The sequence below is a fragment of the Rattus norvegicus genome, chromosome 14, assembly GCF_021556685.1.
Source record: "Rattus norvegicus strain SHRSP/BbbUtx chromosome 14, alternate assembly SHRSP_T2T, whole genome shotgun sequence".
Taxonomy (NCBI): Eukaryota; Metazoa; Chordata; class Mammalia; order Rodentia; family Muridae; genus Rattus; species Rattus norvegicus.
In genome coordinates, this window is record NC_141547.1 from 70,720,730 (window position 1) to 70,733,547 (window position 12,818).

Below are 12,818 nucleotides of genomic sequence, written 5' to 3' on the forward strand. Positions count from 1 at the left end.
GGCAGTGGGTGAACCCACCTCTATGCTAACAAGCTTAACAATCAGGCTTGCAAGGTCTTGGCTAGAGGGGGAAAAATTAAAACTCAGCCTTAGACCTCTTGTCAGACTATGAGGAGAATTATATTTTTGAACTAGTCTACAGTGCGGACAGGAAATGACCTCTTCACCAACTGCTTCTTTAAAAACAAGCAGTTGGAGCCTCTAGCTATCCAGCGCTCTCTCTCTCTCTCTCTCTCTCTCTCTCTCTCTCTCTCTCTCTCTCTCTCTCTCTCTAACTCCCTCTCCCCCTTCTCCCTCCCTCCTTCCTTCCCTCCCTTCCTCCCTCCCAACCTCCAACCTCCGCTCTCTCCCTCTCAGAGCTCCAGTGCTCCCTCCCCTCCCGCGCTCCCTCCCTCCCTCCCTCCCTCCCTCTTCGTTCCCTCTCCTCTCTCGCTATAGAGGGCTCCCACAGCACTTCCCAGCCAGTGTGCTCAGCCTGCCTGCCTGCCTGCCTCTCTGTGTGTGTGTGTGTGAGCGTGTGTGCGTGCGTCTACTTTGTACTGTGAAGAACACAGCCCATGTGCTCTGCATGGACGTTCCTGATACTCTATTAAGCTTGATTTTCGACAAGCAGGCAAGATGTCCAGCACACCACATGACCCCTTCTATTCTTCTCCTTTCGGCCCATTTTATAGGAGACATACACCATACATGGTACAGCCAGAGTACCGAATCTATGAGATGAACAAGAGACTGCAGTCTCGTACAGAGGTAAGTTCTTCTCGAGCGTTTGTGGATTTTTTTTTAACTGCGATGGGCTTTTCCTGAGGTTCTTAGCTGAATTCTGTGGGAAGTGTCCCACCAGCTACTACCACGTAGGTAGAAATGAGCACAGTAGGATGAGCCCACGAGTTTGAATGCTGGGTTTCCAGGGACAGTAACTCTTGGAGCTGGGGACAGTTTTCTGCCGGAATCTTAGAATCTGGAAATAGACAAGCCAGCACTTGGTTCACATGCAGAGTCTCTAGAAATGCAGGTTTCCCAGAACTCTGGTGCTTACAGGCTTAGAGATGGTCCTGTTTGTTGAGATATAAATTGCAAGAGATTTTGTGGGTGTCTGTGTCTGTGGTGTGAGTGTGTGTGTGTGTATGTGTGTAATATAATATATACATATATTCGCAAGTTCCTGAGAAAGTCTGGTTTGACGTGAACTTACTTTTTAAAAGTGACTAAAATTGAGGTAAAAGGGACATGAGGAGCCTTGTGTACTTTTCAGAACTCCCCGGAGGTGGGGTCGGGGAAGACACACATTTGCCTATTTCTGTGTTAAATTCAGAAACAGGTTGACTGAGGAGGTGGGGTTCTATGCCTTCTCGTTTCTCTGGTTGTGCCTCCCAAGGCTCTACCTTGGGACAGGAGGTAGCTCCCCATTGAAGCTAGCAACAGTTCAGCGCATTTGGGATCTCCAGAGAGAGGGAGACTGAGCCTCTCAGGCAGTGAGCCAGTCCCGGACTTCTTCAGAACTTTCCAAATGCAAAACTCCAGACTCCCCTTTCACAATTTAAATATTTAATTTTTCTCTGGGCTGGCTGAGTGGCAAAACGTACTGCTGCCCAGTGCTCATCTGCCTGTAAGTTGGGACTTGGTGTCGAAGTGTTTATTGTAGGTGTGTCAAAGTCTCTTGAAGAAACACAAATCTCTGGGAATTGAGTTTTCTCTGCATAGTACAAACACCCATAAGAGTCAAGCCACAGAGGTGTTGGCAGAATAGCTTTGGTAGGTATTTAGATTGAAGATTGACTTTTAACTCTGAGAAAGGATTTGATTAAGTTTGCATGATAAAATAAAACACACTTGCCTTGAATCGTCTAAGGAGCCTTAGAGAATCCCTGATGTTTAATGTATTGAATAGGGCTAAAAAGATGATGTGACCTGCTTTCTGATTGGTTAACTGCTGGACAAGACCTTGTGGGTTTTGTTTGTTTGTTTCTGTTTTTTTTTTTTGTTGTTGTTGTTGTTGTTTTTTTAAAACCTGGCTGTCTTTATCGTCACTTTTTTCTTTATATGTTAATGCACCATGAATGTTAAATATAATTGCTGGCACTTTGCCTCTTTCTAGAAGCCAGAAGCTCCTGTACAGTGTAAACCCTGTGTTTAGAGTGCTGAGTTCTTGGCAGTAAAGAGGATTGTGTGAGTGTGTGTATATATGTGTGTGTGCTTGTATGTGTGCATGTATCTGTGGTGTGTTGCTTTATATGTGTGTGATACAGCTTCTGTCTTCTATGAAAATCTTTGTAGCAGTGTGTTGGAATCTTCAGTCCCTGTCCCAGCTATCAGTGACAGAGCCTGCTTTCAAAATTGGGAGGATTGGTAATGTCTTACAGTTGAGGCACCCAGTAATAGTAATAAAGTGTTCAATTAAAAAAAGGGCAACTGTCACGGGAATCGATAAAAAGTTAAAAAATAAAAAAAATAAATACAATTAAAAATCTCTTTGCTAAGTATTTCTAAATAATAGTAGCAGTAGTTGTAGTAGTAGTAGTAGTAATAGAAGCGGTCAGACCATAGGCTGCAATGGATTAATTCTTGAACATAGGATTGAAGGACAACCTGTGTCCTGCTTGCATGTTAGAAAGTTGTTGAGGTTTTGTGGTGGTGTCTTCCCATCCTCTTGCTAGTTGAAGCAGGATAGCTATTCTTGGGTTCTGGGTGTCTCTGAGCCTTTCCACAACCCTGGGCAGCTAGCTTTGAGCTGGGACACCTCCCATCCCTCCTGGTCCCCATACAAACCCTAAGATGGTGTGGATTCTCCACTGTTTCGTGTTTGAGATGTTTGGAAAGTGACCCATTAGGAGTATGCTTTTCCAAAATGACACATTAATCTTCCTTGAGAGCTAAACCCAAGAACTTCCAACTTTTAGATTACAGACTGTGACTGCAAGAGATTGCTCTGGCTAGAGCTGAAGAACCAGGACAGGCGAGCTTGCTTTGAGAAATCTTTGAGTTTTTAACTGTCCTGACACCCAAGTACTGCGAGCTGTTTTTCAGTGTGTTCTGGACCAACCTTCACACTGTACCCTCTTATTAAGGCTTTTAAAAGCAATTATATACATAATTACATTGACACCTTTGTCTCAGCACAAGAAGTATATTTTCATAGCCTATGAAAAAGGACAGTAATCATTAATTGCTTCTACTGTGTATACATATTCACATTAAATATTAAAATTTGATAATAATGTGTACTTAGAGGAAAAAATTACTTTGCATTAAAAAGTTACAGGTAGCGTCACAGGTGGTTCCTTTTCTCTAAAACATATAATGCAGCCTGAGTAGAAATTGCTTACAGTCACCATATACTACTGCAAGATTGACCCATCTGTTCACACACAAAATTAAATAGATCACCTTTACTCTTTAGCCAATGCCTACAATCATAAACATCTCACACTCTGTCCTTCTCACTCCTATGTGCACGATATATAGTTTATTATCTCCTGATCCTCTCTCTCTCTCTCTCTCTCTCTCTCTCTCTCTCTCTCTCTCTCTCTCTCTCTCCTTCGTATTCTCTTTGGAACATGTACTCAGCTAAGAAGAAATTCAAACAAGTAATTCTAAAGGCCTCTCTCTTCAAAAAAAAAAAAAAAACCAAAAAACCAAAAGGTAATAAATTAGCGTAGAGCCATGACATCACTCACTGCCCTTGTGGGATTGACCCCCAGGATATTCACCCATGGGCATTTCTTCCAATTAAATCAATGTGCTTCAAATACTGGGTTGTATTGGTTTAAGGACCACTGGGTTGTGAGTTAGTACTATTTCTAGCTTGATCCTGTCAGGAGTGAGTGTGAAGTCTGGATTTCCCCGCCTGCAAATCACCTGCCATAACCCTTGAATTTGAAAACTCAGCATGGTTTGCCTTAATACGAGAAAGTATTAAGAAACAGAGTCAGGACTGCAGACATTATGCTCCATGGGTGGTATTTAGTTCGAACTTACAAATGGTAGTGAAAGAATCAGCTATTTCTGGAGAAAACTTCAAAACCTGGGTCCTGGCACAGCTGGCTCCAGGATAGCAAACCATAGGACTAAGTAGCTTTTCACTTAACGTTTTCTGACTAGCAAACCTGGGCTTCCTGGAGATAAAGGAGGGTGGGGGGAGGCAGAGAGGGCCCCAGAACCTTGCCATTGAAATCCCAATGACTGCTCTGCTGTGAGGGGCCTGGTACCTCCCCCACCCCCAGGAGCTGAAGTTGCTTGTGGGACATCTGCCTCTGAAAACTCTCACCTCACATTGGCTGCATTTATTTTATTATCATGAGGCCATTTAGCTCTCTAATCTTTGTGGAAAAACAACAGTTAAAGAGCTCGTGACCTAACCTCTTTGGAAAGGAACATGAGCCCATTAAAAAGTTAAAAAAATATTCAAATCTATTTTAAATGCGGATGCATATTCTAGGAAGTAAAATCTCTTCCCAACATTAACACCTTAGTAGATTTGGGTAAATATGTGAAGTCCCAGCCCCACCCCAACCCCCACCCTACACCCACCAAGCTCTCACTTTAAAATAAAATTATGAGGAACTTTGAGATGTGCCACAGTCTTTCCTTGGTCAGTAGAGAAAATGTTACATTTTTCCATTTAGTATGCGACCATAAATTGACCCCCATGTCTTCTGATATCCATTTATTTGAATGGTTACACTGCACATTTCTTTTGGGAGAAAACAGCTACACAGTTTAGCATGCAGTTTAATTTAACATGGCACAGAGATTCCAATCAGATAGGACATAAAAATATCTTCTAAAGACTTGAGGATTTTTGTCTGAGGAAAGCTATAACAAAACAAAAACAGCCGTTAAAAAACAAAACAAAACAAAACAAAACAACAACAACATCAAAAAACCTGAGGTCTACATTGTGAAAGAAAAATGTAGGTGTGCTCGCTGCCCTAGTGAATATGAATTTGAGGGCAGAAATTGACTAATGCTGGATTATTGTAGAATTTAAGTCAGATCATCAGACTGACTTACACAATTCTTTGTTACTGTGGATAAGTTCTCAGTGTCTTATTTCTTTAAAGCCAACGGCCAAGAATGCTTCCATTTCAAAGAAGATTGTGAACTCTATTTTCTTCTACATCGTCACTGCACTAATTTTAATAAAATTACATAAAACAGCAGATACCTGCAGTGTCCTTACGTTTTTGAATTTTTCTTCTTTTATCAACATTATACACCCTATTGTGAATGAGAAAACTGTGACTACTATAGAAAGCAGTTCACAGGAGGGTTTTAGACTAATTATAGGGTTTACTTTTATACCATTTAATAGGAAGGCTTCGAAATGTTTGAAGACCTTAAAATTCATATTGACTGTTTTTTTCACCCTTCCTCAGCTTAATTCTAAACCACCCTAGGGATGGGCGAGAGGGGGCGTGTGTGCTTTGCCCTCATTTATTTTCCGCTCCATTTGTATATACTCAGTCCCAGGGTCCTAGCTTGTTACCATCATGGTACCGGCTCAGTACCGGTGATGGTTCGCACGGAACACAGACCCAAGGAGGTTAGTTACTTTGGATAGGTAGAAAAGAAGGAAACTTTTTTAATAGTTAGGTGATCTCTCCCCCTAGGAATTCAGAAGGAAAACTTGCCAGTCCCCTGAGCTACAGTATAGGAAAGACTTTTCAATGTTCAGTAAAAATAAGAGGGCGGCCCGTGGCTTTCTGAAGGGGGTTGGGGAGGCGTGGGGGAGGGGCAGGTATTAGCAAGACCAGCTATTTTGAAAATGTTAAATGAAACCAACAGTGAAGCTTTTTAAAATGGGAACTTCCAAACTCCCTTGTTTTTCAAGCCGCCTTCATGGCTTCAGAAAACAGACTACAGGGCTTGCTAACACAGTTCCCTTCTCCTAAGGTTCCCCCACCCCACCCCACTTTCTTACTATGGGAACTGTTTTTAATTAAAATTTGCTGCAAACGAACCATTTGTATGGAAGCCGAGAGGAAGAAAAAGAAGAAGAAAAACATCTTTCAACTCCCATTCAACACAGATTCTTATCAGGTGAAACCCACACACATTTATGAAGGAGGATTTAAACATGATGCACAGTTTTGAGCATTTACTGTTTTGTTTGTGTTTCAGAAAGAAATTAATTTAAGTTGTGCCACGAGTTTCCTCTTATTGCAACCATCCCCATTAATTTTTTTTTCCACAAGGAGAGCAGGGCACCCCTTTTGGGGGAATAAACAAACAAAGCATAAAGCAAACAGCTATAAGCATCCCCTTTGTAAGTGGCTAAGGACTGTGTTCACAGACTTTTAAATGTAGATTGAGCTGGTAGGCTTCAAAATAAGAAGTGATCAAAGTGCTATCTTTTCAAAGTATCAAAATGCACAGTGTTTAGGAAATGTTTCCATGCTGTCCAAACTACTATGTCCCCCTGCTATAGTGTGGCTATGACACAGTTTTGTTTTATTTGAGCCTAGAGTTATTTTTCTTTTAATGTAAATCCTGGTGGCATCCATCAGAACATAGGCAAGTCTTTTTGTTTTTTTAAAGATTTATTTTATATATATATATAAGTACACTGTAGCTGTCTTCAGACACACCAGAAGAAGGCATCAGATCTCATTATGTGAGCCACCATGTGGTTGCTGGGATTTGAACTCAGGACCTCTGGAAGAGCAGTCAGTGCTCTTAACCGCTGAGCCATCTCTCCAGCCCTAGGCAAGTCTTAATACTCAGTTATTCCTTCAAGAATTCCCATGCTTCAGGCAGTGAAGATACCAGGCTCTGCCAACAGAGAGGACTGAGACATTTTCTGTCCTTTAGAAGCTCGAGATTGGGTGATGGAAGGAGGCTTAGAGACATACTCTCATGGTGGGATACCATGGTGGACTTGTGGGGCTGTTTTGTGGATATCTTCTGCCTAGGGAAGGCCATACCAAGAGGCAGCTGGAATGGTTGTTAGTCTCATTTGTGAGGGGTGTTCCCGCTGTATTTCTACTGAGAGGTAAACTGGGAAAGAGAGATGTTTAGGTCATTTGTCTTAGGTGATCCTTGTTACTGCCACTCAGCCTCAGAGTTCTTTCCTTTCTGGTGTAGCACGTCTAGAACTAGGATCTATCAGCAGAAGTCTTGTTTCACCTATACAAGCATTTTTATTGTTGTTTTCTCCCAAGGGAGCTTAGGGAGTCTCTGAATTGGTGTAGAGCTGGCTTATTCTGTGTTTGTTTGTTTGTTTCTCTGTCTTGGTTTTTGAGACAGATTTTCTCCGTGTAGGCTTAGCTGTCCTGGAATTCACTTCGTACAGTAGGCTGATCTTGAACTTATAGAAATTCTCCTGTCTCTGCCTCCCCTCCCAAATGCTGCAATTAAACACGATAGTCACCATGGGCAGGCAGAGCAAGATTCTAAGAAATCCTCTGAAAGACCAAGATGGAGAATAATACATCTGGGTTATTGGGAAAGACCCCGAATCATGTGCCCTATAGAAAAATACTTGATGAATTCATTTTACCAGAGGGTCTCTGAAACTGTAGACTCTTATGCATGGCCACCTAGTAGTTTTATTTAAATACATATTCATAGTTTACTTAACATATATCTACTTTTCTCTCCAGTACTTAACTGTTAATGCTGATGTTTGGATTGTCTTTTTTTGTTTGTTCATTTGGTTTTAGGGAACGATGTCCTAAAGTATAGCTCTGGGTAGCCTGATACTCATTACACCGCCCAGCCTGGTCTGACATTGAACTTGGATCAGTTTTCCTGCTTCAGCTTCCTCAGTGCTGGGATTACAGGCGTGACCCACCAGGCCTGACTCTGGGTTAATTGAAACAGTAGCAGAATGAGTAAAGACAGGACTGCAACTTTGACAGTTTCTCTGTTGGCAAGAGGAGCCAATATAAGTATTAGGAGATTAAATTGGAATTCAAATTTGGATGGCATAGGCTTCCTTTGCAGATAATTAATTCGGAACAGGAGAGGACTAGGAGGGGACAGGATTCCCATGTGTGCGTTTCTCCTTTTCCCACTCCATCCATTCCCAAACTACAGCGAGTGTGTCTACCGCTAATTTCTGTAGTTCTTTGTGGGAGAAGCAGTTTCTTTCCCAAGTTTGCAGTCCACTCTGGCTACCTTTGAGGCCAGTGTCTTTAGAGTAGACCTCTGCCTCTGACTAGAGATAAGACAATCTCCTTTGATGCTCTGCTCTGCCTGGTATGCATGCCTACTGCTTTTCCCTGAAGAGATAGGGGAGAGAGGACAAAACTACTTAAGTCTCCAAGGGGAACATCCAGGAATCTTGAGGGGCTGGACTTTCTAACTTCTCACATGCATGTCTACAGGTAAAGCCCTGTTCAGGCTGCCCACACCCTGTGGGGAATCTGCAGCTGCAGTCTGCATTAAGATCAGCTGGACCACATTTTATCAGTGTCCTTTGCAGTTTCAGCCTTCCAATTAGAAAGAGAAAGCACGGAATTAGAAAGTAGGTAGAGCCTTCTGAAGAGGGTGCTTCCTTGTCCTGGTGATGTTATGGTACCCATCTTTTCTGGAGTGGGGTGGCCTGTGCTTTCTGCTCCCACTCCAAGTCACAATCGCTTCTCCATAGAAAGCCCAGGTGATATTTTTGGTCACCTTCCTTCCCTTCCCCTGGGAAAGCCTTCTAAGAGCCTACTCTGGCTTTAAGGCCAATCTAGCCATTCCCTTCCTTACCCAGAGGAGTCTGTTAATTTGCCCAGTTGCTCAGTGTCTGGCCTCTGTTGAGGTCTAGGCCAACAGTTCCTATAGAATAACTCATATCACTAATAACACACATTATTTGGATTAGAATTTGCCTATGTACTGGCCTTCTTTACAAAGGATCAATTTCATATCATCCCCCACCCACACACACACACACACACACAGAGACACACACACAGAAGGCCACGGTCTCAGCACATAGGATCTTCTCCCCTTCTCAGAGAGAAGTTCCTTAATCTCCATCCTGGTCTCCTTTCTGTCACGTGCCCTCTTCATTGGCTTCTTAGGAATCTTTGTAAACTGATTTTTGCTGCTGCTGATTTTGCTACTGGCTCCTTCTGCTCCTCTTCATCTTCTTCAACACATTCATAGTTTTACTAATTCTTTGGGAATTTCATACAGTATATCTTGATTATAGTCAACTGCTGCTCCTACTCCTTTGTCCCTTCCAGACTTCTAGTCCCACATTTCAAAACAAAACAAAACAAAACCCCAAACCCCAAACATCAAGTCTGTGCTGACTTTAGACTCCTAGATATCAGGTTATCCAATAGACTTCTCCACTTACTGGGTAGGCTGGCTTCTTCCTTTTCTCCTTTAGTTTCCGCTTGTTCTGCAGAGAATAAGAAGCCCTAAAGAGGGCAGGGACATAGTTGTCCTGTTTTTCATGTTATCCATCCCACAGCAGGTGGATGACATGTTGGGCAAGAAAATTAAATTGTTTTGCTGGTGTTTAGGGTGACTTGGCATTTGCCCATAATTTTACAGAGTAGTTGCCTGCAATTCTGGTTGGAGCCAATCAGCCAGAGAGACATTGCCACCTGTAGAACATGGTGCTCTGAGAAAAGAGATCCATCTCTGAGAGCCCGATGGGAGTCTGTGTGAATCTTCTGACTTCTGATTAAAACTCTTGTTAGTGATCCTAGAGGTATTGTTTGGTTTGTCCAGAGTTTTCGCCCAGTCTACCTTTCTCTCTTCTTCCCCTCTCTCCTCTCGTTCATTCCCTCTTCCCCTCTCCTCTTGTCTCCTTCTCCCTTTCTTTCCTTCTCCCTCTCCTTCTCTCTCTAGATCTACCCAAGACTCATAGAGATTGCATTTCCTAGATCATCTTTGCATTTGTAAAACTTTCTTCCAGGGCCACCAACGAACGTATCTGAAGTGATTTGCACCACAGAAAATATGGATAATTATTTTATGGTACAGAGGTCTGTAATAACAATGTATTTGCTAACTATATGGTGAGTGTTTAGGAAGCCCACTTATCCCAATCAGATTGGTGTTTAGTGTTTGCGTATGTGTGCAACTTCGGGTAAGGACAGTACAAATATAATAATAATAATAATAATAATAATAATAATAATAATATAACAACAACAACAACAATATTGCCACCAGGCCCTTTCCCATTTCTTGGAAAAGAGAATCAACATAAATATTGCTTACAATGAGAGCGATTTAGGTCTTGTGTCTATCTCCTACTTGCTGTGAAATTGTGGGGAAGTTCCATAACTTTTCTGAACCTTGATTTCTTAGACTGACTTTTTATTGCTGTGAACAGCAGATACTTGTACTATGCCTGGCATGGGAAAGATGCCAAGTAGAACTATGGTGGTTGCAGGATGCACTTGTTCTCTAATCTTTCAGTAAGTTAAGTGCTGTAAGCAGTACAAAACTCCAGCTTGGTATCCTCACCCAACTTTATGAACAGAACTTACTGTGACATTTCCCTGCTGTGTGCTTTTGGTGCCCCCTATGTTTGTGATTTTTCTCTTGGGACTCTTCCCTGCTCTATAGTAGTGATGACACACTAATTGTACACTATTGTGTGGAAGAATGATGGCTTTGTGAGGTGCCCGTATCTCCCCCAAATCCAGATCATTATTATCCCTTAAAATACCCAGGACTAAGTATTGAATGTTGACCAATATATGAGGTCATATGCACTCCATCTGCTTGGGAAAATACTGTGGTATTTTTCACTGCATCTAAGAAGTCAGTGGAGACAACTGACCATTGTAAGGATCCCCTTTATCACTGCCTATGTGGGGCTGTCTAAGCAGCACTCCAAAAGAGGGCTGGGGAGCACAGCTCTGCGGGCCTTGACTGACCATTTATTCTGAGAAGGAATACCTATTAACACGCAACCTGTGACAGTTACTCCAAAGGAGCTGGGTCAGCACCAGAAAGCCAGAAGTACCCTCTATGTGGCTAGATGGAAAAATAGCCTTTTCACCAAAACATTAGGGTACTTTATGGTTTAGTCCTTCACACAATAAAGGCTCACACTGTGATCAGGGAAGCACCAAGCTGTTCTATTCAGTCTCTTTGGACAGAGGCATCAGGTTCATTGTACACAGGACACATGTCCTTGCTTTCATTTATGTTGCAACATTATGCTGACCTTCCCCCAAAATTTCACAGTGGATGCCCCTCAACTTATAGTGAATTCTACATAGCATATCTATCTATTGATGCTATATGACATATGTCTTTCAATACTTCATCCACTTGTGATGTTTTTAGTTACTTATTTTTATTTTATGTATATTGTTGTTCTGTCTGTTTGCATGTGTATGTGAGCGTGTGAGAGTGTCAGATCAGCTAGAACTGGAGTTATAGACAGTTCTGAACTGCCATGTGGCTGCTGGGAAATGAACCTGAGTCTTTTGGAAGAACAGCCATTGATCTTAACCACTGAACTATCTCTCCAGCCCTCTTACTTGTGATTTTTATTAAGAATTCTGTCAATAGACAACTATTATCAACCTCTTTGTAGATTTATATTGCATAGTTAGAATATATCAAGTTATATATTCTCTCTCTCTCTGCCCCTCCTTTCCTATAGAGCTTGTTAAATTTTGCTTCCCAATGTAGGTCACTTCTTAGGACTCATGAGGATTTTATCACGATACTAAAAAGTTGTATAGCCAAGCAAAAGCTAAACCAATAAGCCAGGCAGACCATTTGGCAACACACACACACACACACACACACACACACACACACACACACACACACTAGCATCCATTCTATGCCTTATTGCCTTATCCATGATTAATCTGCAATTGGCTGAAATTTCTAACTTAGAACTGGAATGAAGCAATCGTGCTCATTACCTGCTTCTCAAGGCTCGGATTCAGCAATGTCTATTGCTTTCAAGTTAGTGAATCCCCAGCTTTCTGATCTGGAATAGGTGTTGTCTACCCCAAGTCATGATTCTGAAGCAGTCCAGATCCAGGTAGGGCTCCCCTGACTACAGCAAGGTCAACTCAGAAGTCATATCTGGTTTTGCAAGACTTACTCCTAGAATCTAGAACTGGTCTGTATTGAGCCTCTTGCCAGCTCCCCGTGTGTCCTGGGATCTCAAAAAATCCTGTATACTCCAAGCTTCTTTTCTCTCTTTTTGTTTTTGAAACACATGAAATGTAGTTTTGCTCTGGAAGATAAAGCTATTGATGCTAAGAAATGCAGAAATAAGTCATATGTTTTAATCTGAGATCATTTTCTCTGCCAATTTATTTTAAAAGTCATTTCTTATGTTTTAAAATATGTCCTTTTAAAACTTAAAGGCACCCATACATTGTTAATGTAAAGAATTTGTAAAATGCAAGTATGATAAGATGGCAAATAAATATCCTCTTTAATTTTGCCATGCAAATGTTGCTGTTAACAGTTTGGTTTCAGATTTAAAGCTTCCATTCATATTTGTATACATTCTGGAAATTCTACTTTCCTGGGGACACATTTTAACATTCTTTTCTATTTAACTTTGTATTATTTTTTTATTGACTTATGTGTACATACAGATGCATTTGTACCACATGCCTATGAAGGTGAGAGGACAACTGGAAGCAGCTGGCTTCCAGCACTCAGGTGTGGGCCCATGGGATGGAATCAGGTGGTTCCCGTTTGCTATGAAACGTCTTTACCCGCTGAGCCATTTCATAGGCCATGAGCATCTTTTAAGTAAAATAATGAACATTTTATCATGTCCTTAAAACTGCTTAAGATGTAATTTTAGTTGTCTGAATTATTCAGGCTTCTGTTTAGTCTGTTTTTGAAAACACAGGCACACACACACACACACACAC

At 41.7% G+C, this 12,818-nt stretch overlaps 1 protein-coding gene across 19 annotated transcripts in view; it reads left to right on the forward strand.

Moving 5' to 3' along the window:
• The first annotated feature begins 394 nt into the window (after positions 1-394).
• Positions 395-12,818, forward strand: part of Ldb2 (LIM domain binding 2) — a 321,174-nt gene continuing 308,750 nt past the window's right edge. For 18 of the 19 annotated variants that reach the window (XR_015636537.1, XM_087582529.1, XM_087582528.1 and 15 more), the window contains exon 1: positions 464-750. Coding sequence is in view for 18 of the 19 variants with exons in the window: in XM_087582529.1 (XP_087438655.1) it covers positions 619-750 (132 nt within the window). In the remaining variant the exon portion in view is untranslated. Of the gene's footprint in view, positions 751-12,818 lie in introns of all 19 variants that reach the window. The other variant, NM_001106009.1, reaches the window with a different exon arrangement.